At 42.0% G+C, this 27592-nt stretch overlaps 1 protein-coding gene across 3 annotated transcripts in view; it reads right to left on the bottom strand.

Moving 5' to 3' along the window:
• ints1 (integrator complex subunit 1) overlaps window positions 1–27592 on the bottom strand; it is a 104965-nt gene that overhangs the window by 63867 nt on the left and 13506 nt on the right. For all 3 annotated transcript variants that reach the window (XM_078558560.1, XM_078558562.1, XM_078558561.1), the window contains exons 9-23: window positions 23796–23941; window positions 22361–22502; window positions 21276–21452; window positions 20174–20282; window positions 18160–18280; window positions 15153–15230; window positions 11919–12076; window positions 10028–10124; window positions 7668–7759; window positions 6334–6394; window positions 4591–4788; window positions 3224–3353; window positions 1720–1899; window positions 919–1068; window positions 220–405 (exon numbers count right to left, since the gene is read on the bottom strand). In XM_078558560.1, coding sequence (XP_078414686.1) covers window positions 220–405; window positions 919–1068; window positions 1720–1899; window positions 3224–3353; window positions 4591–4788; window positions 6334–6394; window positions 7668–7759; window positions 10028–10124; window positions 11919–12076; window positions 15153–15230; window positions 18160–18280; window positions 20174–20282; window positions 21276–21452; window positions 22361–22502; window positions 23796–23941 — 2025 coding nt within the window. The remainder of the gene's footprint in view (window positions 1–219; window positions 406–918; window positions 1069–1719; window positions 1900–3223; window positions 3354–4590; window positions 4789–6333; window positions 6395–7667; window positions 7760–10027; window positions 10125–11918; window positions 12077–15152; window positions 15231–18159; window positions 18281–20173; window positions 20283–21275; window positions 21453–22360; window positions 22503–23795; window positions 23942–27592) is intronic.

The following is a 27592-nucleotide window of genomic DNA, read 5'->3' as shown; positions in this document are numbered from 1 at the left end:
TAACATTAACCTGTTAGGTTAAGAGACTCCTTACCTCCCTCAGTCTTTCTAAAGTACTCAAACTTGGTGTCACCTAACCCCTACTTACTTATTTGTCCCATCTCTTTCCAAAGCTGGTATTCATCCGAGGCTCCCAGTCCTTCACTCTGGTGTCTCCGCAATAATAATTTTTTTTAAATGCTAGTGTTTTCTGGTTTCCAGCTGGATTGCAAAGCTCACCTGCTGCAGTGCCAAAGATGTCATGTTACAGACACTGCTGAAGAGAGGCAGCTTGGGAAGGTCCCGCAGCAGCCACTGATATCCAGGGAGTGGCTCCCCGTCACTTGAATCCTCTTCCAACATCTGGTCTCGCTCTTCCACATCTCGCAGGCTGTTCTCGGAGTCGGTCAGCACTAGAGACAAGCCCTGGAACAAGGAGAAAGATTAACCTGCATTCGCATGTCGACATTTTCCCATTAGATCCCCAACAAACAAGAAGTCCTTCAAAAGTGAGTTCAAAATTCAAGCATTAAAATGAAGGAGTAGGTACTCTGCAAAACCAAAGCAGAGTGTCTCCACAATGCTCCATGACTCCTTTTGAAGCACTGACATCAGTAAGTTAGCAGGGTGAGGGGAACAAAGTGAATAGGAGTGGGACAAGGCTCATGTGCAGTACGAACATCAGCATGCTGCCTTCACAATTAAATAATCCACTGACATTCACTGTTTGGGATCACATGAGGAGCGGTCACTTGGCCAGGGATGGGGTGCCCAGCTCGGCATCTCCAGGAGAGGAAAGTAGAAAGTTGCAGCAGGCAGTCGAAAAGTGACTCACTCCACCAACCCACCACTCTTCCTTCAAAGTATAGTCGATACCTGCTCCAACTTCACAATGAGAAAAGATGCTGTTGGTTTAATACTCGCTCTTCTCTGACTTACCTTCATGGCCAGAACACGCGAGGCCACCTGTGGGGAGCTCAGACGTCGCAAGAAGTAATCCAGCACTTCGCAGGTAGTCTGCTCATCGGCTTTGGTGCCCAGGAGGAGGTCCTGCAGGCGGCCCAGGAGCTGTCGCTGTTTCTGCTGCCTCTGCATTAACAGGAGAAAGAGCACTGGGTTCAAACAAGGATATAATGTGCCCGCCTGAGGTGCATGAGCACAAAGCCTAGGCTGACACTCTTGCCTGCGGAAGCCATGGCCAAAAAAAGGCAGAGCTTTACCACTTTCTTCATAGTCACTGCAGAAGTTGGGCCTTTCACAAACTTCCCTCAGCCTCCATGTCAGCTTGCGGGTTCAATTTCCACAACACACACTTGATCAAAAATCCAAGCTGACTGAGGGAGCTCTGCACTGTTGGATGTGCAATCTTCTGGATGAGACATTAAGCCAAGACTCCCTGTTTGCCCTTTCAGGTGGACATAAAAGATCCCACAACACTATTTCAAAAGGAGCACAAGGTGTCCTCCCTGGTGTCCTGGCCAATATTTATCCTTCAACCAACATCGCTAAAAACAAATGATCTGGTTATTATCACACCACTGTTTGTGGGAGCTTGCTGCATGCAAATTGGCTGCCAAGTTTCCTACATTATAACAGTGACTAAATTTCAAAAGGACTTCATTAGCTGAAGAGCGTTTTGAGGCAACCTAAGGCCATGAAATGCAAATCTTTATTTTCTCAGTCATTTGCAGCTATCAGCATACTAGTGCCATTGACCCTATCGCACACCTGCAGCCTCACCTGTCGTTTCTTGGCTCGCTGCTCTTTGCTCTCACCCTCGTCTTCCTCTTCTGTGGAGGTCACCTCATCGGCTGCGTCGTGGAGCAGGAATTCACACAGGCACTGGACGGGCAACACATCCAAGGATCCTTCGCTAGACTGTACCAGATCTGCTAACCAGGGCATAGACTGGGACGAGGTCTAGAGGGGAGGGAAAGTTAGAATAAAAATCTTAAATTACCAGGATTGTTTTTAATTTTACATATTATTTTAAATACAATTTGTTGATAGTTGAATTGATTAATTTATAAGAGGATTAGTAGCCAGATGATACAGGTTTAAAGGTAATTGGCAAAAAAGCCAGGGAGGATAGGAGTTTTGTTTATAAACGTAACAACGATCTGGAGTGTCTGAAAGGGCAGTGGAAGCGCATTCAACAGCTATTTTCAAAAGGAAACTGGAAAGATACTTGAAAAGGAAAAAAAAAATTGCAGGACTATGGTGAAAGAGTGAGGGGGAAACAGGGTTAATGGATAGCCTCTTTCAGAGAACTGGTATCGGCACAATGGGCTGAATGGTCTCAATCTGTGCTGTACAATTCCACGAGTCTGTAAAATACAATATTCTTCCAGCAACAATCACAACTGAGGCACATTTAGATGTAATATGGCTGAGGCACAACGTCCATAACACCTCAGCACCACCTACTCTAGCATGGGTTGACCAATACAGCTTTGAAGCACCACAAAGCTTGTATTAGAGAACTTAAACATTTCCTCCAGGGATACAGACATTTCCTCAAAGTACAAGCACTAGGTTAGATAGGTTTCCTACTTTCTACATAGTTATCAGGGTCCTAGATTTACACTCTTATTTCCCAGAATCTGTACATATGAAAGTACCTCAATGAAAAAGTTAGCAGATTCAAATATTTCTTGTACAATGAAGTCTCTGACATGCTGCACCCTGGAACAATAGAACAAATTCACCAGCTACAGCTCCATATATTGCACCTGCCCATATTTAATGCCATGATCAAACTAAGATGCTGATATTAAGACTTGTTTTCTGGGATAGAAATTTGAACAGAAGCACAAAACAGTGGGTATTGGATTGGCTGCCCGTTATACATAGTATCCGATTCCATTCCATTGATTGCAATCCAACCGAATATCAAGTGTTGCATGTACACTTCAAATGTGCTTCAATGACTGGCAAATGGTTTGGGATATCCCGAGGTCGTATAGGGTGTGATATAAATGCCAAGTCCTTTCTCTGCATTTGGCTCAGTGTGTCTGTGCCAGCACCAGCTCCGCATCATTACAATCTACACAAAGCCCATTTTTTTGGGGCTTTCCGGAGTTATTCTTTCTAAAAGCTGCCACACAACTTTACAACAGAGACCACACTTAATTAACTGCAAAGCATTTCCGCATGTCCTGAGATTGTGCAGGGGGTTTTTTTAACGCAAGTTCTTTCTCTCTGTAAACTGCACCTATCCCGAGCCAAAGTTGCGCATACTCACTTGTCTCTGAATAATATTTAGCAAGAAGTCAGGATGACGGCTCCGGCACAGCAGGTGCCCAAGGTGAAGGGACTGATTCAAACTCTTCAGCTGCTCGAGGACCTGTGGAGGTGGCCGGCGAGGAACTCCCCTAACAGACAAGGAGGCAAAAGGTCAGTAAACTGGAAACCAACAAATAGACAGTCACAGAGGCTCAATGTATCCCCTCTTAAACCCACCTTTCCAAAGGGCCTCCCTAGATATCATTCCTGAGACAACTATGGTTTATAAAAGCAGACCATGACTGGGTCCACAGACTTACGTGGAACATACAGCACAGAAACAAGCCATTCAGCCCAACAGATCTATGCTAGCGTTTACAAGCCTCCTCTGACCCTACTTCATCTCCCCTAACTATATAACCTTCTATTGCTTTCTCTCCCATGTGCTTACCTACCTTCCTCTGAAACGTATTATACTATTCACCTCAATTCCACATGGTAGCAAATTCTAACTACGTTCTGGGTAAAGAAGTTCCTGCTGGATTCCTTCTAGGATTTATTAGTGGCTATCTTATATTTGTTTATATATCAGATTTCTCACATCTGTAATATTTTGCCTTTTTGACCAGAAATATTTAAATCTATTTCTCTGTCCTGACCTGCATTTCAAGCATTTTGTGTTTACATTTCAGATTTCTCAGCATCCACAATATTTTGCCTTTTAGACTTAAGGAATCTGGTTACAGCCCACCCCCATAATGAGAAACAGCTTCTCTAATCTGTCCTATTGCACCCCTTCATGATTGAGAAGGCCTTTATCAGGTCACTCCTCAGCCTGAGTAAACAACCCCAACGATGTTTCCTGCCAGTTGGTACCCTCTCAGTTTTATCATCTTTGAAAATCCTTTTCCTGTAGGAAGGCACTTGCCTTCACATTATGCATAACTGCCTGACAGTAACTGTCCAGGCTGTGTGCTTGCTATCTTGGAGAAATCGGAGTGTTTACATATAGCTTCAAAGATGCATTGGGACAATTGTTCTCAGCAGTCCTGCGCTAGGGAGTGAATGGGTAAAAGAATGTCCAGAGTTCCCCAGCTTGATTTATGTCCAGCGTCTTCTACTGGGGAATGCAGTGATTTGGCTGTCAGCAGAGAACAGAATTGGGCTTGGCTGTTGTGACTCCCCCAAAGTTAAATATTTTGCTAGCGTTCACACACTTCAGCTAGATAATGAGGGGCTGTCAATGTCTGTGGCACTATACCCTGGCAGGGGTCAGCACCATTAGAAGAACACTGGAGGGCAAAGGGTGTGCGTTGACTCAAAAGAATGCATGCCCACTCTCACCAAAGGGACGGTCAATGTTGGCACTGACTGCCAAACACTCACTGTGGGTCGAGGCTGGTCAGTTGCGACAGCAGCAGGCTGTTGCTCTCAGTGATGGTTTGCTTCGTTGAAGCGGCGGCCAGGTGGCTCTCAAAGGCCAAGATCTCCTGCTTCTCTCTCTGCGACATCTGCAGCTCGCGATTGATCATGTCGCTTCGGGTCTCTTCATCGGTCACGGTACATTGCGGGTATGAGAAGTTGCTGGAAATAGAAAATCAAGAATATTTACGTGGCCTTATCACGATCACATCATCTCGCCCCCATTATATCTTTGTATGTTTCAGAGGTCGAGCAGGTGAGCAGTGGAGCTCTGGCAGCTTGTCAGAGAGAGTGGTTGGTTACCCCAGTACAGGGGTAGAATACAGCACCAGCTGCTCACACTGTGAAAAGTTATGTGGACCGGAGAACGCAGAAACATGCTTTCTGCCTGTGTTCATGCTGTACACAGAGAGCTGGGAAATAAAGAGAAAAACACATCAGGCAGGTCAGCATCTGTAAAGAGAAAGGTAGGTTATGACACTTAAGTGTATGATTCCTCACAACCGCAGGGATTCTGATATAGGATAAACAGCTGAAACATTATAAACCCGTTTTCTTTATAGTTGCTGACTGACCCTCTGTATATTTCCAGTTTCGCCTTTTTAATTCATTCTTATAGTTTCTCACCTCCTATGGGCACCTTTTTGTCATGTGATTTCTACCATACTTGCTTGTGCACTTCTTGATCTCTGCAGAATTGAGGAGAGTGGAAGATACAGAAAAAGACTAGACATTCCATGCAACACAAGGCAAATCAAATTCCCCTACCAAACAGAGGAAATCCTCCTCCTATTTCTGTTCACTCTGCACCCACCAGAAAAGAGAGGAACAAGCCAACAGTGGGATCAAACATATTGATACTCTGCTACTTCTACAATTTTTCATGGTACCAATCAAGGGCATAGGAAACTGACTTGTTCTCATGGCTCTGCCAACACTACCGAGGCTGTGATTATACTGCACCAACAGTCTGAGACCGATAGCTACAGCCTACATCCTCTGGGTGCCAGGATACAGATTTATGCCAGTGTACTTACACAATTACCAATGTGCACACACCCATGCACATAGCTCTGCTCCCAGATGGTAAATTTTGAAAGCACCAGCATAATTTTCTACATTACAAAAGGAAGCTTGACAGTTGTTAAAAAAAACTCTAGGATTACAACAGAAGCTTGAAACACTTCTCAAAATATGCTCGACACCGCACTGGAGCTATCCCACATGTGGCGTCAAACTTAAAGAGCAAGAGACTGCCTCTCCAAGGGGTCTCATACCACTGTCTTCTCAAGTCATACTGACTGGTGTAACACTGTCATTTTGGAAACTCACTTTCTAATGGTATGAAAGCAACAGTTTTAACTGCACGCTTAATAAGCAGAAGTGCAGATAACTTTTGGTAGGGGACAGAATCCGATTTGCCTTGTGCTGCGTGGAGTGTCAAGTCTTTTTCTATATCTTCCACTCTCCTCAATTCTTAATAAGGTCTGTTGTTCTATATGTATCAAAATCAGAAACCTTTTTTTTTAATGAACAGAGGAAATCCTCCACCTATTATTTGGAGATGTGAGGGCACAGATCAGCATAATTTCTCCTTCCGTCACCGTAAGGGAGCAGCTGGCCAAAGTCAGGGTCCATCTTAGGGAAAGATGCAAATAGACCAACTCACTCCTTATGAATTTTTGATGGTGTATTAAAGTCACTCACTTTGTCATCACCATTTCCATCAGCATCTTCAGGGTGGGGTAGCCTTCCCATGCAGCCAAACCTGCAGACATAAGAAGCGTTTCATTGCCATTCTCCAAACCATCAAATAAGACAACTCAGACATAAATACCTAATTTTTAAACTCGTATAAAGAGTTCTAAAATCTTATTTTATCAACAACTTGCATTTATGTAGTGCCTTTAACATAATAAAACATTCCAAAGCATTTTATAAGAAAATTTGACACCAGGCACATAAGGAAATGTCAGGGTAGGTGACCAAAAGGAGGCAGGTTTTAAGGAGTGCCTTAACGAAGGAGAGTGGGGTAGAGGGATTTAGGGATGAAATTCCTGAGTTTAGGGCTTAAACAGCTGAAGGCATGCCCACCTGGTTTAGTTCTCTCCCCCACTCCCATTTCTCCAGCTGTGCTGTTAACATTTTGAAAGCATACGTGACTGAAGTGGTTGACTCAGCCTCCTTTGTCGAATGAGAGAACAGGGTGAAGCTACCATTTGCGGACACTGTGCCTCAGTGACAAGACTACAGATCTGCATTACCAAAGCTGGTCTGCAAACCGCTCAGGATTAATGGATAGAGATGAAGGCAGTTAATTTTTCTTCAAATCACTTCTTGAAGGAGATCAAAACCTCTTGTTCTATCCTTCTCTATGCCACTGAGATGATATCACTGAGTGACGCATCGATCCTCCCTTCATAAGCCTTGCTTTATCCACACAACACTGTGCAACAATTGCTGCTAATCTGTAATTATACTCACACTTCCTCCTACATTGAAAACCATCACTTCCACTTGCATTCAGTTGCACAACCTCATCCACGAAGCTGTTCCTTTGCATAAGGGCAAGGCAGTGAGTAGCAGCAGGCTATTTGATTGTGGAGTGTTACAGCTGAGCCAGGTTGTATCCTTGCTCAAAACGTGCATGCCCCTTGTAGCAGAGATCATCAGCATCCAGGAGTGGTGCCTAGGCTGATTTTGCTCTTCTCGAGTTTTGAAGCTAATTGTAGTACTGTACATCAGGCAGCTGCAAGGCCTAAAGTTCCCAGACTGGGAATCGAACCTGGAACGCTTTGGTTTGTGCTGATTAACATGATACCATGAGGTGTTAACTCACATCAAATACTTTCTCACGAAAATGGTACCAATTTGCCAAGCTAAAGTTCAGGTAGAACTTTAAATATTCTACTTGAGAAGCCTTAAAGGCCTTTGCACTTTCAGTTGCATCTACAGATGTAGCACAGGCCGGACTGTATCACTTAATAAATGAGCTGCCTATTTTTTGGGAAGCAACGGCTGCAATTCACTAGGAAACTCACCAATATTTTGTGGGTTAAAAGCATTTACAACCAACAGCAGCAGCCAAGCCTTCCAGTACAAGGAAGAGATAGCCAGAGCAGGGGGCTGATACCTGGAGGATAAGAAACAAAAGCCCATTCGCATGAAACAGCAGAGAGGGTAGCACAGAGTAACTAAAATGGCTGCAGTAATGTGGAAAGACTGCTATACCCCTTGTAACATGCATAAAAATACGCAATTCATACAGAAAACAAAAGTTATCATTCTTGGGCAGGGTGTTCAAAGGTTGTGACACACCAGAGGTTTGGGCAAGCTATAGACATCACGTAAATTCAGACATTACTGCCTCGATGCACCACATTCTATAAATTATATATTATGCACCATACATATTATACATAATTTATATATGTCAATATCAAGTATATCATATATATGTTTGTTGTGCATTGAGTCTGTATTGTATCTAATATATATAAAATGTAATATAATCTACATGCCTTTATGTTATTTGTCACATATTATGCATTATCTATTCATAAATATATAATGGATTGATGTTGTACATATTGTGCATATATATAATGCATATGAGTCCTCCAGAGGTAAGGGGAAACACTGCAGGCAAATTGTCAATCGTACATCTCTCTACAGATATACCCCAATCTCCTGAATGAAGATCAAACAGCAAGAAATCATGGGCACAAACCACATCCAACCACCATGAATACAGTACACGACTGCACCAACATACTGCAACATCAGGGCCATCCGATAACCAACCTGCTCAAAGCAAAAAAATTTGCAAACACCCCTGTTGCCCTTTCTACTATCACTGACTCAAACTTATCCCCTCCCTTTGACACTGACTTACATAGGGCAGCTCCTTGGGCACAGGCCCCTTACACAAATGGCCATTCTATATGCAAGCCCAGTCAGTGTGCAGTTATAGGCTGTTGAACCGTACAGAGCATCACAGTGGAGCCTGATTCTATCCCAAGGCCGATGCATGTACTTTTCGGTGTCAATCACAGTGCAGAAGAGGCCCTTCTGCCCATCGAGTCTGCACTGTCACGTGAAAAACATCTGACCTACCTACCTAATCCCATTTACCAGCACTTTCCCCATAGCCTTGAATGTTATGACGTGCCAAGTGCTCATCCAGGTACTTTTTAAAGGATGTGAGGCAACCCGCCTCCACCACCCTCCCAGGCAGTGCATTCCAGACCGTCACCACCCTCTGGGTAAAAAAGTTTTTCCTCACATCCCCCCTAAACCTCCTGCCCCTCACCTTGAACTTATGCCCCCTTGTGACTGACCCTTTAACTAAGAGGAACAGCTGCTCCCTATCCACCCTGTCAATGCCCCTCATAATCTTGTACACCTCGATCAGGTTGCCCCTCGGTCTTCTCTGCTCTAACGAAAACAACCCAAGTCTATCCAACCTCCCTTCATAACTTAAATGTTTCATCCCAGGCAACATCCTGGTGAATCTCCTCTGCACCCCCTCCAGTGCAATCACATCCTTCCTATAATGTGGCAACCAGAACTGCACACAGTACTCCAGCTGTGGCCTCATCAAGGTTCTATATAACTCCAACATGACCTCCCTACTTTTGTAATCTGTGCCTCGATTGATAAAGGCAAGTGTCCCATATGCCTTTTTCACCACCCCACTAACATGACCTTCAGAGGTTTACGGACACACACGCCAAGGTCCCTTTGTTCCTCAGAACTTCCTAGTGCCAAGCCGTTCATTGAATACTTCCTTGTCAAATTACTCCTTCCAAAGTGTATCACCTCACACTTTTCAGGGTTAAATTCCATCTGCCACTTATCTGCCCATTTGACCATCCCATCTATATCTTTCTGTAGCCCAAGACACTCAACATTAGCAATCAGGAGCAGGCTAATTCTTGTCCTTAGGTTGTACAAAACAACAAAAGGGAGGCGAGGATAGTTTTTTTGTTAGAAACACAGCAATTTGTTATGATTGGAAATGCACTTCCTGAAAAGATGTTGAAAGAAGGGTCAATAGCAACTTTCAGAAGGGAATTCATTATTTACTTAAAAAAAAAATGCAAGGCTATGGGCAAAGAGCCAGGGGCTGAGGCCAATTGGATAGCCCTTTCAAAGAGCCAGCAGACACAGAACGAGTCGAATGGTCTCCTTTGCTGTATGATCCTACAATCTATGATTAAATGAAGCTGAGACTGCCACAGCACTGTTCATTTGCATCAGCAAGGTCTAATTTTGTTTTGTTGAAAAGATAATATAGTCAGCATTTATTTCCTCATAACATATTTTATCATCTGTATTTTGAAAATCAACTAAACAAGTTTTGTTCAGGATGGGGTGCCTGGACTGTCTGTGAACAAACCCTGGCGGCAGTTGAATATTTTCAGGGTGATGATAGGTGCACAAGTTCAGAACTGCATCAATCAGCTGAATCCTCTCCACATGAAGAACTTCCAGGTCTGAAAGAGAAATAACAAAATAACTGGAGAAATGTTTTACCTTATTTTTTTTAAATTACACAGTTCACAAACAATTCAAAAACAAGCATGAACAGTTTGAGGGAACCTTGGCAGAAAGAGCCATTCATTGGAACTCTGAGGAAGCTTTGCACCTGAAGCATCCCTCAATGTCTCCTTTGTTTTGGATGCTGAATGATCTGCCATGCATATCTAGCATTTTGCATTATTTTAGCATTTTCGCTTTTAAAAAACCCTTTCACGAGCACAAAGGGTAGTTACATCTGTCGAGGATGCTGGTTGTAATGGGAAGCATTTATAACCAGAGACAGCAATATTGGCACAGAGGGTTGTTGTGACATTACTCAGTAGGTTACTGTTGTGTACGGATTGATGTTACCACCCCTGGCAGACAAATGCTAGGTATATATCAGCTCACTGCTGCACACACAGCTTCAAACAGAGTGTGATGTCATTGCACATTACTCCATGTCACTACTAAGTTAAACCAATTGAATTCAGAGCCAGATTGAGCAAGAATAAGGCACTGAAGCAAGCATATAAACATCAGGTACTGAGAGGCATCTATAATTGGAGAAAGAAATATTAGCACAGGAGGCAGTGCTTTTACTGATTTGGTTACAACTGTGCACAGATGTATGTGTAAAGCAATCATCTGCCATGGATGTTAACATCAGACCAAATCATATAATACATAACTACTTATAAATATATATTTATTTACCAAGCTTAAATTTTTAAGGCAGGTTGCACTAAAAGTGACTTGTGCTCCTTGACTTTAATTGGTTGAAGGGTGAACTAGTCAAGGTGTTTAAAATGAAGAAGGGTGTTGATAGGATAGGTACAGAGAATTTGTTTCCTCTAGTGGTTAAAGATCCTGATAACTAAGCACAAGTAAAATGGATGAGAAATTAATAGATTTTAGCAGATATTTTAATATGTATCTACCTACACGATGCATGAAATCAGCATATCCAGTATTGAGTTATTGACTGGTTCAGGTTAGTTAGTGAATACAAACAGGCGAATAGCATAGATACATTTAAGGGAGAGCTAGATAAGCACATCACGGAGAAAGGAATAGAAAGTTATGTTGATAGGGTTAGGTGAGAAGGGTAGGAGGCGGCTCATTTGCAGCACAAATCACTAGCACAGAGCAGTTGGATCGAATGGCTCATTTCTGTACTGTAAATTCAAGTAGTACCCTCCATTAATAAGCTGGTTTTAGGAGTATTCATGTTATATCCACAATAGCTGCAAATAGTCCACTGTGCTGCTCCTGCACTGCACACAGATCTTTTTTTTAATGCTGTAACACATGTGGTCTTCACGTACTGTTGCAGTTTCAAAACTGATCACACCTTGGCATTTGAACGGAAATCAATTCTTGGGATGTGGATGTCACTGGCATTTACTACCTATTCCTAATTGGCCTCGAGAAGTGGGTAATGGGCCGCTTTCCTCCTGAACCACTGCAGTCCATGTGAAAGTGCTCTCATCATGCTGTTGGGTAGGGAGTTCCAGGATTTTGGTCAAGTAACCGTGAAGGAACAGTGATATATTCCCAAGTCAGAATGATGTGTGACTTGGAAGAGAACTCCATTCTCATACACCTATTTCCCTTGTCCTTCCAGGCGGGACGTGTCTTGGATTTGCTGAAGTAATCCTCAAACTAACTGCAGTGTGTTCAGGAAGAAAGCTCACCACCACCTTTTCTACCTTCACAACTAGGGGTGGGCAATAAATGCCAGCCTCGATCATACACAGTCATCTTACCATCAGCCTGAACTGACGCAGCACGTTTTACCAGATGGTCAGCAAGTTCCATGGCATCGGCCGGCCCCAGAGACAGGTCTCGTGACAGCCCAATGACCAGGATCCGCATCAGAGTGTCCTCCAGGAGCGGGACTTCCGAGCACAGTCGCAGAAAGAAACTGAGAGGAGATGAAAAGAATGACTTATGTTATAACGGCACGGAAACAGGTAATTCAGCCCAACCAGTGTTTATGCTACAGTCAAGCCTCCTCCTATCTTTCCTTATTGAATCTTTTCATCATAACCTACTATTCCCATCTCCCTTATATGCTTGTCTAGCTTCCCCTTAAATGCATCCATACTATTCGCTTTAACTGTTCCCTCCATGTGCCACATTCTCAACACTCTTTGAGTAAAGCAGTTCCTTCTGAATTCTCTATTGGATTTCTTGGTGATTATCTTATATTGATGGGCTCTAATTTTGCTCTTCCCCACAAGAAGAAACATTCTCTCTGCATCTGCTCTATCAAAGCCTTTCAGAATTTTAAAGACCTCTATTAGGTCACCCCTCTGTCTTTTTTCCAAGAGAAGAGACCTTATGTATAGCACACATTTCTGGTTTCATCCTTGCATATCTTCTCTGCACCGCACTGCCTCTTTATCCTTTAATTTAAATATGGGAACCAGAACTGCATGCAGTACTCTAAGAGCAGTCAAACCAAGGTTTAATACAGATTCAGCATAACTTCCCTACATTTCAATTCTATCCCTCTAGAAATAAAGCCTAGTGCTGGATTTGCTTTTTTTATGGCCTTGCTAACCATTGGCGCAACTTTTAGTGATTGATGTATTTGTACTCCGAGATCTTTTTCTGTTCTATGATTTCCCTGAGGAATCATGGATCAGAAGAAGGTTATTCGTCCTATCATGCTATCCAATTCGACTCAATATCCCTGCTGTTTCCCCGTTATCATGCAGTTTTTTTTTTCCTTTTTCAAATATTTATCCAATTCCCTTTTGAAAGTTATTATTGAAGCTGTTTCCACCACCCTTTCAGGTAGTGCATTCCAGATGATAACTTTAAACAATTTCTCATTTCCGCTCAAGACCTTTGCCAATATGTGTCCTCTGCTTACAGATCCCACCAGTTTCTCCACATCTACTTTGCTAAACTCCTCAATACAAAAAAATCTTCCCTTAATCTTCTCTGCTCTAAAGGAGAACAATTCCAGCTTCTCTAGTTTCTCCACATAGCCAAAGTCCCTAACACCCTGCAAAAAAAAAAAATTTAAAGCCAATTTACCTTAATTAAAAAAAAGTTATGGTTCAATTTATGTTAGCCAGTTGCTGTTTAAATGAATGGAGGTATTTAAATGAGCAGGATGCGTGTCGGTTTCCTTATGTTGACAATAACCATTCTTGATCTGAGAGTATAGATAATAAACTCTAGAAAGCTATTTGACTCTGAGGGCAAAAGGCATCACACCAAAGAACTCAATCCTATTCTAGGCACTGGTTGCCTTTTCCTTTTCCTCTCTGATTCAGAGCGCCGAGGCCCCCATTGTATAATTCAGAGATCTGCTAACATGGCAGAAATGGAAAAATCCTTGCCTGTGCATTTGAATGGTAACTAAAGTCATAAGTAGATGTTGGAAATGATTCAGCAACATGTTGTTGACAGGGGACCTTGCTGCATACTCTGACAGAAGTACATAATTAATTACCTCTGTCACTAATGTTTTCACCCGTTTGTTAGTCTGTAAACAATATATCTCAAAATCTAATGGATGAATTTCAACAAAATGTGGTGCACAGATATGGCCCAAGGGAGAACTGATTAGTGTTTGTTGAAGATGCGGTTCCAGATCCCAGCAGTTTTTAAAAGGTTCGCTAAGATTTTTCTTTTAGAATGTTGTGGGTTGTTTCATTTAGAATGTTGTTGATTGTCTTAGCTGCTGTGGTGGAATTTGTCATTGATGTCAAAATATGAGCAGAGTTTTCAGAGTAGGTTGATAGATATGGATTGGCCTGAAGTCTTCTCAGTGAAACAGAAGCTCTTAATAAAAAGATTTCTTCTTTCAGCTTTAGGTAAGGTGGCTAAGACCTCACACTATATATTTTTATAAAATAGATATAGATATCCTCAAGGCTATTTCTAATATTTAAAAAACTGGATTAAAATGGCTAAATCTATGTCTGTCTGTGACCCTCAAACAAAAGGAGCTACCTGGCAGTATCAAAGAAACTTGCACCTCATTATCCCTGAAGAGACACTAACAACCCTCCCTGTGGGCTGCACAGACCAAATTCAAAGAGAGCTATACAAAGGCCATTCGTATCTCATAACATAGGTTGGCCAACCGGAATCTACCCGTCTGCTAAGACAAAGAGCCCCGCAACCTTCTTTTCAATTGTTAATGGTTGAGATATTTAACCATCTCAGGGACCCAGACGAGAGATACACATCCCTTGTCAAAGGCAATGTGCAGAGGTGGGAGTCGTGTGACATGGGCCTCTAGTTTGTGTAAGCAGTAATACTGCCTTGCTGCACTGCAAAATTTTAGTCTTCTATTTTACTATCCAACTAGCAGCATCACAGAAAAGGAGCTCTGCCCAGATTGAACATCTGGCCCCATCTAGAAATTGTTTCCATTAAAACGTCAGTACCTTACCTACAAGACTGAATCATCTCTACATGCCTATCTCATCGTATTAAGTCAACAAAGTGAATTATACCGCATCGGTTTTCAACCCACCAGCCTCTGGGAAGGAATACCTCATTAGACTTTGATTCTGGACAAAAATGAAACAGTGTTCCTTTTCTCTGTGGTCTCTGCACTGTAAATCTTTCTTTTTTCTATCTCTCTTTTACTATATGAAATCAAAGGAGGCAATGTTGCTATCCTCTACCTGTGGTTCAAGTGTGTGCAAATAAACTAACCCTTTGAGCTCATCCTATCTCAAGTTTGCTATGAGGCTATTAATAGAAAATTGGATCACACCAAAACTGAAGGGTTGGGAAATATACTGCCACTTATAAAGGGGGAAGCAAATCAAAAACACCTTTCTGTTTACAGACGGGTGGTGAGAAGGGAAATTCGTGCTGTTTAAATTAACCCCCTCCTATCTATAACATTTGTATGAGTATGAACCAGGCAAGGAAAAGCCTCATGGAAGAGCCGCGTAATTGTAATAATGTTGAGTTGACACACTCTACTGAGTGCCCTCTTCACTTGTTGAAAATAATGTGCTTACTTTCTGTCACTTTCTGGAGGCCAGTTATCCCATTTGTAGTATGTCTCTGGCTGTTCAGTGAAGAGCACCTTGTGCAAACTGCAAGAAGAAGGATTGTTACATTGAAACTTTGCTTAAAAACAAGCACAGAGTAGCATACAGACTGACCTACCAATCATAGTCACCTTAAACTCCCAACAGAAAGAACTTGCACTTCTTTAGCACTTTTCACAACCTCAGAACATCCCAAAGCACTTTACAGCCAAAGAAGTACTTTTGAAGTATAGTCTCTATCGGAAACACGACAGCCAATTTGTGCACAGCAAGGTCCCTCAAACAACAATGAGATAAACACATTGGGCAGAATTTTGCCATCGGCGAGAAGGGGGCGGGGCCCACTAGTCGGTGCGTAAAGTGATGCAGGATGATGTCGGAGGGGGAACTCTCCCCCCCCCCCGCCGACATCATCCTGCCCCATTTAAATTTTCAGGAAGGCGGGGGCACAGCAAAATCAGCTGTGGGCCCACCGACCTGTCAATGGCCAATTGAGGCCATTGACAGGGCCATTTAAACAATTAAAGGCCCTGCCCATCCAGCCTTAAGGTTGGCGGGCAGGCCAGGAGCCCTGGCGGGGAATAGAAAAAACATGAAACCTCATCCACCGGCGGGATGAGGTTTCACGTAGGGTTTTAAAAAATTTAATAAAGTTATGTTAATTATGAACATGTCCCATCTCATGTGACATTGTCACATGAGGGGGACATGTTAGGGAATTTTTTTTTTCTATTTTTAATATTTTTTAAAGTGTAAGTGGTCTCCCTGAGGCAGCTCTTAGCTGAGGCAGCACTCTCGCTTTTGGGGAATCCCCCCTCCGCCCGCACGGGAAGCGCATAACGCTTCCTGCCGGATGTCACGCTGGGCAGGCCTTAATTGGCCCACCCACATAAAATGGCGGCGGGGCCCGCTTCTCCGGCGGGGATCATCTCCCCGCCTGCCGGAGATTGGGTTGGGCCTGCCCACCCGACAGGCAGAAAATTCTGCCCATTATCTATTTTTGTAGTGATGTTGGTTGAGCAATCATTATTGGCCAGGACACCAGCGAGAGCTCCCTTCTCTTCTTCAGAATAGTGCCATGGATCTTTACATCTGTCATGAGGAGATATTAATGTGTATAGTGCGATTGGAAATTATTTTTTTAAATAGAATTCTAGTGGGGGTCTGTGTCTAGTGTGTGTTTGTGTGTGTCTTAATTGGATTAAAATCAGCCAGTCTGGGTGCTTTGATGTTTAGTAGTTTTGAGATGTTAATTGGGTGAACAGTAAGGTAAAATGTTCATTTGCATTTGCTGAATAAACCATTCAAGACTGCAGGTAACATCTTGCATCTAGCTAGAAGAAGCCAAACAATATGTTTATTTTTTCAGCGTACTAATAAAATTGGTGCTATGAAAGGGGTTTTATTGTTAGAAGAGCTGAAGTTCAAAAGACCAAGTGATACAATGGAAAATTTCCATTCAAAGGGAAAGCTAGGTATATAAAGAAAGAAGTTTGGGTGTGCAAGGTAAAGGCATTTAAGACCTAACCAGCCTGTATGCCTCCAACCAACTTGCAAAGGGGCCTCATTTGGAATTCATAAGGTCAAATGTGCTTTGCCTGGTGTCTATTTAAAGTCTATGGGTTACTGTTGCCTTAGTGAAGATCTACCTGGGGGTGATTAAGTTGGGGATTTGTTAAAAGTTATTATAGTAGTAATTTGTAGCTATGTGTATGTGTCTCATTTGTTGTTAAATTAATAAATGTTTAATTTTGTTTTAGATAAAAATCACAAGACTTGATGGTCTTATTCCTACTGAATTCAAAGTTTGCATCTCGAAATTACAAATTGCAAAAATGGATTATGCCGGTTGTTTCAAGTTCCACTCTGGGATTTGAACAACTCAGCCTTTACCATCGGCTATGTCATAATAACATCCACCTGAAAGAGCTGACAGGGTCTTGGTTTAATGACTCACCAAAAGACTCCGACAGTGCAGAACTTCCTCAGTAATAGCACTGAGTGTCAATCTAGATTTTGTACTCATCTCTAAAATGGGACTTGAGCCAAAACTTTGACTCAAAAACGAAAGTGAACCAACATGAGTTAAGGTTGACAGTGGGTCAGACAGGAGCAAAATTGTCAACTAGCAATTGCTGGTAAGACCAATACAGCCCAATGGGTCTGGGAGATGCCTCTACCCCTGGGAGGGTATTTTGGCTTAAGCCACTTCATCATAAGGATGCAAAAGATGAGGGGCCTCTATTCTCTCTACAATATACTACATAGCACTAACAGAAAATGCTGTAAATTCCCAGCAGGTCTGTCTGCAACTGTAAAGTGAAATTATAATGCAACTGGTCCATCCAAACTGGGGTTTAATGTTTCTCATGAACCTCCGTCCACCTATCTTCATCTAACCTTACCAATATATAATTCTATTCCTTTCTCCCTCGTGATTTTACCCAGCTTCTCCATAAATGTGGTTCATGACCTTCTCAAGGTCACAAAGATGAAAACCTACATTTATGCAAGGTTGCCAAGATGCTCCTACATCTCTAACTTGAACACCACGTTTTGGGAATGTCAAGTTGACTTGCTTTTTAAAATAACCCTCTTCATTATTTCATTAGATTCAAACGTGATGTACAAATTATTAGAAATATTATTAGGGACACTGTCCTTTTAAAGCAATGAATTTGTAACATTCTCCTGCAGAAAAAGTGCTGATTGAGAAACTGTTTCTAATATAGGAGTCAAAATTTAGCTAAAATTAGCTAAAGCTTTCCACACCCACTATAACATTTATCTGTTTTGTACCATAAAAGTCTCCCAATTTAACCAGGAAGAAATCACATCGCCTGTGTCAAATGCTGACATTATAGGCAAGTGTGCTGCAAAGGGTACTGCTGCAATGAAGTAATAGATTTGGGGTGGGGGGGTTGCCTGGTACTATATACAACATCGAAGTCAGTCTCCAAATCTGAGCACGTACCAATGGATGTAATCCTTAGGATTGAGTTTGCAGATGGTGGGAACCACAGTGTGCAGCCACCACACGGCATCTCGCTGGATAGTTGCTATCTGAGTCTGAAATGCACGGAGTCCTTCCAGGTCTTCAATATCAGGAGAAGTGGAGAGAGAGAGAGAAAGACAAAAGACAAGTACCTTTTATACATCCATTGACTAGGTTTCCCAAAGCCATTAAGAACATAAGAAATAAATGCAGGAATAGGCTAACTGGCCCCTCAAGCATGCTCAGCCATTCAATAAGGCTGACCTCTTTATAAACTCCACATCTCTGGATTAATATCTACATTAATACCAAAGCTGCTCATTTGCATTTGTATCTGCAGATGAAGTTGTGGTAAACAATCAAGTGCAAGCAGTAGGTCAAAGTAAACCTTCCAACCATTTGATTGTAGTGCTCCTACAACCATAACCATTGTCAACTGATTCAAGCATAGGTAGATCCTGAGACTTTCTTGGCCTACAAAACTAAATTCCATATTGGGGACCATAATTGAACAGAAATAGGTCGTCAGCCCACCTATGATGATGAGTCAAGCAAATCAGATTTATAACTTCTTCAATGTGAGTACACTGTGGTACAAAAGCTATAAAACAAGCAAAGATATCAAGAGCACAAGCAGCTGAAGGGCGTTGGCAGATAACAGGTCATATGCTGCCATGTGTTTAATGTGTAGGGTATAATATAATGGAGTTCATCATTGTTCCCTGTTCTGTACAGGCTTCTGGCAGGAACACGATTCTCATTTATTGTATTAATATAGAGTTGTTAACATCAGATACCCCATAAAATCATGAAATCTAATGGCAGTTAATTTGCACACTGCTATCTGGGGGCCAAACAACTTCAATAAGGAAAACACTGTCTGAATAATACAGACTGCTTCATAAAGGTATACCTGTAAGATACACCTTTAAGCTTTTTATCTTTGTGTGTGACTTAAGGGAAATTCCATGAAGCCTTGCAGGCTCTACATAAAGCCTAAAGTTCCTCTTAATCTGCTTATAAGGTATCTCAAGTTGCTGAACTTGCATTTATAAAGCACCTTCCACAACCTCAGGATCCTCCAAAGCGCTTTCCAGCCAATGAAATGCTTTTTGAAGCATTGTTGTTGCTATAATGTAGGAAATGCAGCAGCCAATTTCCACACAGCAAGTTCCCACAAACAACAATGTGATAATGACCAGAGAATCTGCTTTCATTAAGCTTTCGGTTCAGGGGTAAACAAGGGCCATGACAACGGGGAGAACTGCCTTACTCTCCTTTGAAATAGTACAACAGGATCTTCCAGGTTTACAAGAGAGGGAAAATGGGACCTTACTTTAATGTCTCAGCCAAAAAATGGCATCCTTAGACAGTTCAAAACTCCTACAGTACTGCACCTAGATTACATATTCAAGTCATCGGGTTGGGACTTGAACCCACAACATTCTGACTTAGGATGCACTGAATCAATTTGTTTCTTTAATAGACTTAGTAAGTGCAAACAGACCATGTTGCCTATGCTTCATCAGACATACTGCCAGGCCAGATAAAGGCCATTAATAAAATGTTCATCTGGTTATTCAACTCCTTTTTGGAGGAGTTAAGTAACACAGCCTTCATGCTTTTTGCTATGGCCCCCTATTCATTTTAAACCTTGAAGTCAGTAAGAACATAACATTTTGGAACTCCCTCAACAATATTTTCTACTGTAGTATTAGCCAACATCATTAAAACAGGTCATATCATCACTATCCTACTGCTTTTTGTGGGAGTTTGCCCTGTGAAAATTAGCTGCTACGTTCCCTATATTATAGCAGTGACTACACTTCAACAAGTACTTCACTGGTTGTAAAACATCTCAAGAAAGGCACTGTATCAATGCACTTTTCCATTAACAGTTTCGCCATAAGATAGCATGCACTTGACTTGTCCAACCGCAAAATTCCCAGAAATAGCTGTCCGATCCCACTGCTCATCCTGTGCCAGTCCTTACTCTTCTTCTCGCCTTTGTCCCAGGCAAGCCCCGCTTCTTTCACTTGAGCTGTAATCCCCAGCATCATCGACAGGGTCAGCAGGTCCGTCACCTGGATTACAAAGCGCTCCTATGCAACCAAGAAACCAAGTTAGTATGCCTGGCTGCAAAATATGTTTGTCATAATATTTACATGAGAAGACAAAGGAAAACCCAATTAATAAGCTGATGGATTTCCCACTGTTTTTGCAGCATCCAGCAGTCACTTCTGCACAGATTTGTTCCTCATCGTAGACTCCTGGGTCATAAAACCTGAGCTCAGGAAGGATATTATCATGGGTGAATACAGACTCACCACAATTCCTGCCTTTGCCGCACCATAAAAAGATGAGGGCAATTAAACAAATGTAATGAAGAAGAGATGCTGTTGATCCTGCCCTTCCTTTAAACACCCACTGTGCTGCCACTTAGGGTTGTGCAAACAATACACTTAAGATCTTATGATGTGTTTGTTGACCACCACAATCCTGATCTAAATCATGAAACCTCAAGCCTCTAGGCAGATGAGAATCCTGCTGCTGATCTTTGCTAAGTTGCCAGTCTGCACCAACACTGATGAGTAACTCTGTAGTTTCTATGGAAATCAGACAATATTTTTTTTTAAATGACTCACCAAATGGCTCAATTGGCAAATTTACAGCCTGGTGTGGCACTGAGCCACACAAACAAACACAGGACCAGGCCATTCAGACTCTCGAGCCTGATCTGCCATTCAGTAAGTTCATGGAAGATTGCACATCTTTACTGACTTAACCAAGGAGGCAGAGACACATTATGGCTGATCATAGCATTGGGTGGGGATAATTTGTCAAGGTGTCTGCTGCTGGCTCCCATGTGAAGAATGGACACTTGGCTGAGGTTTGAGAGGAATGCAATGAAACTGTATGACAGCATGTAGCATCACAAAGGAGGGAAGCAAAGAATAAAATTCTAACAAACAGAAGGTTAGGTATTTCTCCAGGATCCTCTGGAGTGATTCTCCCTCATCAGAAAGACTCAGGGCGTATTTAGCTCCCATTTGACCCTGTATACTACATGCCCGCACCCACAAACAAGCACCCACCTTAAACTCCATTTCTAGATATGTCTGCTCCTTCCGTTCCTGCATCAGACCCAGACAGAAGGACGGAAAGTTGATCTCGTGTTTGGTCTGTTTAATAATTTCCCTCAGCAGCGCTCGAGATGCACGAAGGTAATCGTCCTTATTGGTGAGTAGGTCCTGAAACACCATGGCCAGGTACTAGTAGAAGGAAATACAGATAACAACTTTAATACACACACACAGCCCAACTCCCCACAAAAACTCTACAGCAAATCACATGCAGCGTATCACTAACCAGCTAACAGATACAAAGATATGGAACAGTTCAAACTGTCGATATTGCAGTCCACTCTCTGAGCCAGGCAGATCAGAGAAATGTCAAGTTCAATCTCTGGTCTGTGATCAGTTAGCTGGTCTCATTAAAAATGGCTACAGCTAGCTTCAGTGTCCTTGGGGTAGGAGCTACAAGGGAAGAGAAGAGGGCAGCAGATAAAGGCACATGGACTGTTTGATTCTTCATATTTTGTTTAGCTTCTATATGAATTATATAGGTAGAATCTTTTGTATAGAAAAAGGTCAATTAGCCAATTGGTCTATGTTCTATGCTAGCCTCCTCCCACCTCTCTTCATCTAATCATATTAGCATTTCCTTCTATTCCTTTCTCCCTCATGTTTATCTTGATTCCTGTTAAATGTATCTATGCCATTTTCCTCAACAACACCATGTGGTAATGAATCCAACGTTGTAAACACTTTAGGAATTCTAGAAGAGCATCCTGTATCTTTCTGATGTTGTCAAGAAATGAGTTGCACAATCAATCAGTGGCAGCTCCCTATTATGACCCTCCCACAGACCCTTCACTTAATAACTGGCAAAGTACACATGAGTTCTCAAGGCTACTGCTCTTAAACTGGTTGGAGAAGAGTGATTCATCATCTGATTGTTTCAACCTCCCTACCCAGGTTGGCACTGTACTGTTTAGAGTTTTGATACGTGGCTAGTATTTTCGCCTTGGCATACATTTCTTTGCCTAACCTTTACTGTGTTTGAAGTTCCAGATCCAAGGCAATTTACTATACGCAGTGAAGGTGCATGCAGGGCTTACCTTGGGGGCCAGCTCGGAATTGTGCTGTAGCACAGTGTAGAGGATCTGCATGTTGTTTGGGTTCCGCGCATTTGAGAGCTCGTTAAATATCACAAACTTCACAAGCGTCCCCAGGTTATCCCGGTGAGCATTCAGCAATTCCCTGGGACCAAATCACAGGAGAAAAACATTAGAGCAAGGCACTTATACATTTGTTATATATTGTTATTATATATTGTAAACATAGCATATGATCTGGAACGAACTGCTCAAAAGGGCAATGAAAATAGATTGAATAATAAATTTCAAAAGGGAATCAAATAAATGCATGAAGTGTAAAACTTGCAGGGCTGTGGGGAAAGAGCAGTGAATTTGGACCAACTAAATAGTTCTTTCAAAGAGCTAGCACAGGCATGATGCACAGAATGGCCTCCTTCCGTACTGTTTGATTTTATAATTAGTTATTCACATCCACGTGATAAAATTAATCTGTTTTTGCAAATTACTCATCATTAGTCTGATTTAGTAGTCTCACACTTTTCAAATATCAACAGCGATCTGTGGAGATAGTGGCTGGTGCAGTGGTTAACACACTGTGTTGTCCACACTTTGACTGGATTCTAATTCAGGCCAAAAGAAGATTTACCACCTTCTATCTGTCAGTGTAAGGAAATCTTAGTGAGCTTACACGCGGCACTTGAGAGTTACCGCCCAAAGGCATAACTAAGATCGGACAGCTTGTCTCCATTGTGTTGTTAGATTGGGATATTGCCTTGCAGGGAGCACACACAGTCACCATCCAGGACCTATGGTTAGTACAGTCGTCACTGGTGACTGAAGCATATTGCACACAGCAGGATTCTACATCAATTAAAGTAGAAGTAAAGGCTGTGGGAGAAATTGGAAGTGCATAAAAAGTATTTTAAAAATGACCCTTTGCTACATGTATTGCACAGAAAAAAAGCCATTCAGCCCAACTGGTCTATGCTGGTATTTATCTTACACAGGAATTTCCTCCTACCCTTCTTCATCGAACTCTAATAGCGTAATCTTCTATTCTTTGTTCTCTCAGGTACTTCTATAGCTTCCCCTGTTCAACTCAACCATCCACTGCAATAGCAAATGCCACATCTTTACCACACTCTGGGTAAAGAAGTTATGCCTGAATTCCCTATTGGATTTATTGCAACTTTCTTATATCTATGGCACCCTAATTTTGGACTAGAAACGTCTTCTCGACTTCTAGTCTTTGGGTTCTGAAGAGGCATATTGGACTCAAAACGTTAACTTTGTTTCTCTCTCCACAGATACTGCCAGATCTGCTGAGTTTTTGCATCATTTTCTGTTTTTATTTCTCAATTTATAGGATTGCTTCCCTTTGGCCTCCATTGTGTTTCTGGCTTCCTAATCCCTCCTGGGTACAGTTAACAGGACAGCTGGTGGTTCAATTACTCACTTAATGCACAGCATATAATGGTTCAGCAACACTTTAGGCTTCAGGCGAATTTTGATGAGATTCGACATAACCTCCATGTCCTCTGTCCCATGTGTAGAACAGTTGGTGCAGACTGACATCAGCAGGTCCTGAGCTGGGCGGGTCAGCTATCAGACAAACAGACAGTGAACAGTTACACACACAGGGCGAAGGTGCCAATTCAAATTAGGATATGCAGAGCACACCAATGAGGTTAGAATCTCTCCTTCATGAACTCCGATAGCAATCTTTAGATTTGCTATTAAGCCTAAGGCAGGAAAATGTTGAATTAAATTTGGGTGGAGAGAAGGAAAAAAGAAAACAGATTGAAAGACCATTGCACATTCACAACATCACTGCCACCTTCAGAGCTTTTTTTTTCAAAAGAGAGTTTTACTATTTCATATATACCTCATTATCATTCATTCTTCGATACTGAGGAGGACAACAACACAACATTTAAATACTGCCTCATGTAAAAAAACAACTAAGTTACTTCACAGAAACATTAACAGACAAAATTTGATACCAAGAAATATCAGGATGGGTAACTAAAAGCTTGGTCAAAGATGCAGATTTAAGGAGTGCCTTAAATGGAGGAGGGAAAGGGAGAGGTGATTAGGGAGGGGACATCAGAGCTTAGGGCCAAGGCAGCTGAAGATATGGCCACTGATGGTGGCATGATTAAAATCTGGAATTTGCAAAAGACCAGAACTGGAGGAATGCAGATATCTCAGAGGGTTGTACGGCTAAAGTAGGGAGGGCTGAAGCCAGGAAGGGATTTGAAAACAGGGATGACTATTTTAAAATCAAACCATTGAAGATCACCTCATTTTCTTTGCAGTGAGTTCGCTGATGACCGTTGAGACCTGTTTTCCTCAAAGTGAGTGGCAACAGATTGGGGATCTTGAAGTTTCAGAGGGACTTCCTCAGCTGGCATTTTAAATTTAGCATCAGCAATGGAACAGGTCCCGTAGTAGGACATGTTCACAGATGGCGTTTCGCCATGCTTTTTTACCCTGAGCAACTGCTGTGATTTATGAATATCTATTTTGCATTGCTTCAGTGTCATTCTTAAGCAATTTTTATATCTCTTATAATATATATAATGGGGTTAAATTATCTGTTGGTTTAAAGGAATTTGAAATTCTGGAGCACTCTTGATTCAGTTCCTAGTGGACAGAAAGCACCACAGCACATAACTACTATGGGGTCTGCACTTTATTGACTACATCAATAAGGGCAGGGAGGAGGAAATTACATGAAAAAGAGAAAATTTTTAGAAATCATAAAGGCTTTTTTGTTGTGTGAAGTGGTGTTTGGAGTTTGGTCAAACATGGTCAAAGTTTATTTCACAACATTACCTCAACATGGTAGAATTTCAAATTCAGTTTGAGAGTGAGCAACTCGGTCTCAAACCAGTGTCCTCAACTTAAATAAGGGAAATCACAGAGGTAAGAAGCAAGAGTTGTCTAACGCGGGCTGGGAAAATAGACTAAAGGGAAGGTCAGTGGATGAGCAGTGGCAGACATTTAAGCAGATATTTCATAACGCTCAGCAAAAATTTATCCCAGTCAAAAAGAAGGACTTGATGAGAAGGATGAACCACCCATGGGTAACAAAGGCGGTCAAGGAGAGTATCCAATCAAAAACTAAGGCATTTGAAGCGGCAAAAACTAGTGGTAGGCCAGAGGACTGGGAAGTTTTTAGGAACCAGCAGCAAATGACTAAAAAGTTAATAAAGAGGGAGAAAATTGATTATGAAAGTAAATTGGCAAGAAATATACAAACAAACAGCAAGAGCTTCCACGAGGGGAAAAAAGAGAGTAGCTAAAGTGAGTCTGGGATCCTTGAAGGATGCAAATGGAGAATTGATAACAGGGAACAGGGAAATGGCAGATAATTTAAACCAATATTTTGCATCAGTCTTCACGATGGAGGATACTATAAACATTCCAAAGATATCGGATAAGCAAGGAGCTAATGGGAGGAAAGATCTTGTAACAGTCTCCATCACGAGGGACAAAGTATTTGACAAAGTAATGGGACTAAAAGCAGACACGTTGCCAGGACCTGATGGCCTGCATCCAAGGGTTTTGAAAGGAAGGAGCTGCAGAGACAGTGGAGGCATTGGTTGAAACATTCCAGAATTCACTGGATTCCGGGAGAGTCCCAGCGGATTGGAAAACCACTAATGTGACGCCCTGTTCAAGATGGGAGGGAGACAAAAAGCAGAAAACTATAGGCCACTCAGCCTAACAGCTGTCACTGGGAAAATGCTACAGCCCATTCTTAAGGAAGAAATAGCAGGATATTTAGAAAAGCTTAATGCAATCAAACTGAGTCAACATGGTTTTGTGAAAGGGGAATCATGTTTGACGAGTTTGCTAGAGTTCTTTGAGGATATAACAAGCAGAGTTGATAAAGGGGAACCGGTAGATGTAGTGTATTTGGATTTTCAGAAGGCATTCGATAAGGAGCCACATAAAAGGTTATTGCACAAGACAGGAGCTCACGTACTGGGGGTGATGTATTAGCGTGGACTGAAGATTGGTTAACACACAGAAGACAGAGAGTCAGGATTAATGGATCTTTTTCAGGTTGGAAAGACGTATCTAGTGGAGTGCCACAAAGATCAGTCCTTGGGCCTCAATTATTTACTATCTTTATTAATGACTTGGAGGAGGGGGCAGAGTGTAATGCATCCAAATTTGCTGACCATACAAAAATAGGTGGGAGGGCATGCTGTGATGAGGGCGTAAGGAATCTGCAAGGAGATATAGACAAGTTGATTGAGTGGGCAAAAACTTGGCAGATGCAGTTTAATGTAGGAAAGTGAGAGACCATGCACTTTGGTAGGAAAAATCAAAAGGCAGACTATTATTTAAATGGAAAGAGATTCCAAAAAAGTGCAGCACAGAGGGATCTGGGTGTTCTTGGGCATGAAACACAAGAAGTTAGCATGCAGGTGCAGCAAGTAATTAGGAAGGCAAATGGAATTTTGGCCTGTACTGCTGGAGGGTTGGAGTTTAAAAATAGGGAAATTTTGTTACAACTGTACAGGGTGTTGGTGAGGCCACACCTGGAGTACTGTGTACAGTTTTGGTCCCCGTATTTAAGAAAGGATATACTGGCATTGGAGACAGTTCAAAAGAGATTCACTAGGCTGGTTCCTGGGATGAACAGGTTGATTTATCAAGAACAGCTAAACAAGGTTAGGCCTTTATTCATTAGAGTTTAGAAGGATGAGGGGTGATCTTATTGAAATGTGCAAGATTCTGAGGGGGCTTGACAGGGTAGATGTTGAGAAGATGTTTCCACTAGTGGAGGAATCTTGAACTAGGGGACATATAATACAGAATAAGGGGATGCTCATTTAAAACCGAGTTGCAAAGGAATTTCTTCTCTCACAGGGTAGCGAATGTCTGGAATTCTCTAGCCGAGAGAGTTGTGGAGGCTAGATCACTGAAAGTATTTAAAGAGGAGGTAGATAGATTTTTGAAATATCAGGGGGTTGAGGATTGTGAGGAGCTGGCACGAAAGAGGAGTTGAAACCTGGGGCAGATCAGTCATGAACTTATTGAAGGGTGAGGCAGGCTTGAGGGGCCGAATGGCCTACCCCGGCTCCTATTTCTTATGTTCTAATGAAGGGAAGCTGAGGTCCAAAGTGGGATGGGCGTTTTAGAACTCAAAAAATCCACTCCCATTCTCAGTTGCCATGTTCAATAAAATAAAGTCCCTTTATCTTATTTCCCTCATGAAACTGTAAACCTTGACCT

This window comes from Cetorhinus maximus, chromosome 15 (assembly GCF_964194155.1).
Source record: "Cetorhinus maximus chromosome 15, sCetMax3.hap1.1, whole genome shotgun sequence".
In the NCBI taxonomy this organism is placed as follows: Eukaryota; Metazoa; Chordata; class Chondrichthyes; order Lamniformes; family Cetorhinidae; genus Cetorhinus; species Cetorhinus maximus.
Note: the sequence above shows the minus strand (reverse complement) of the source record. Positions and strands in the feature narration are given on the sequence as shown.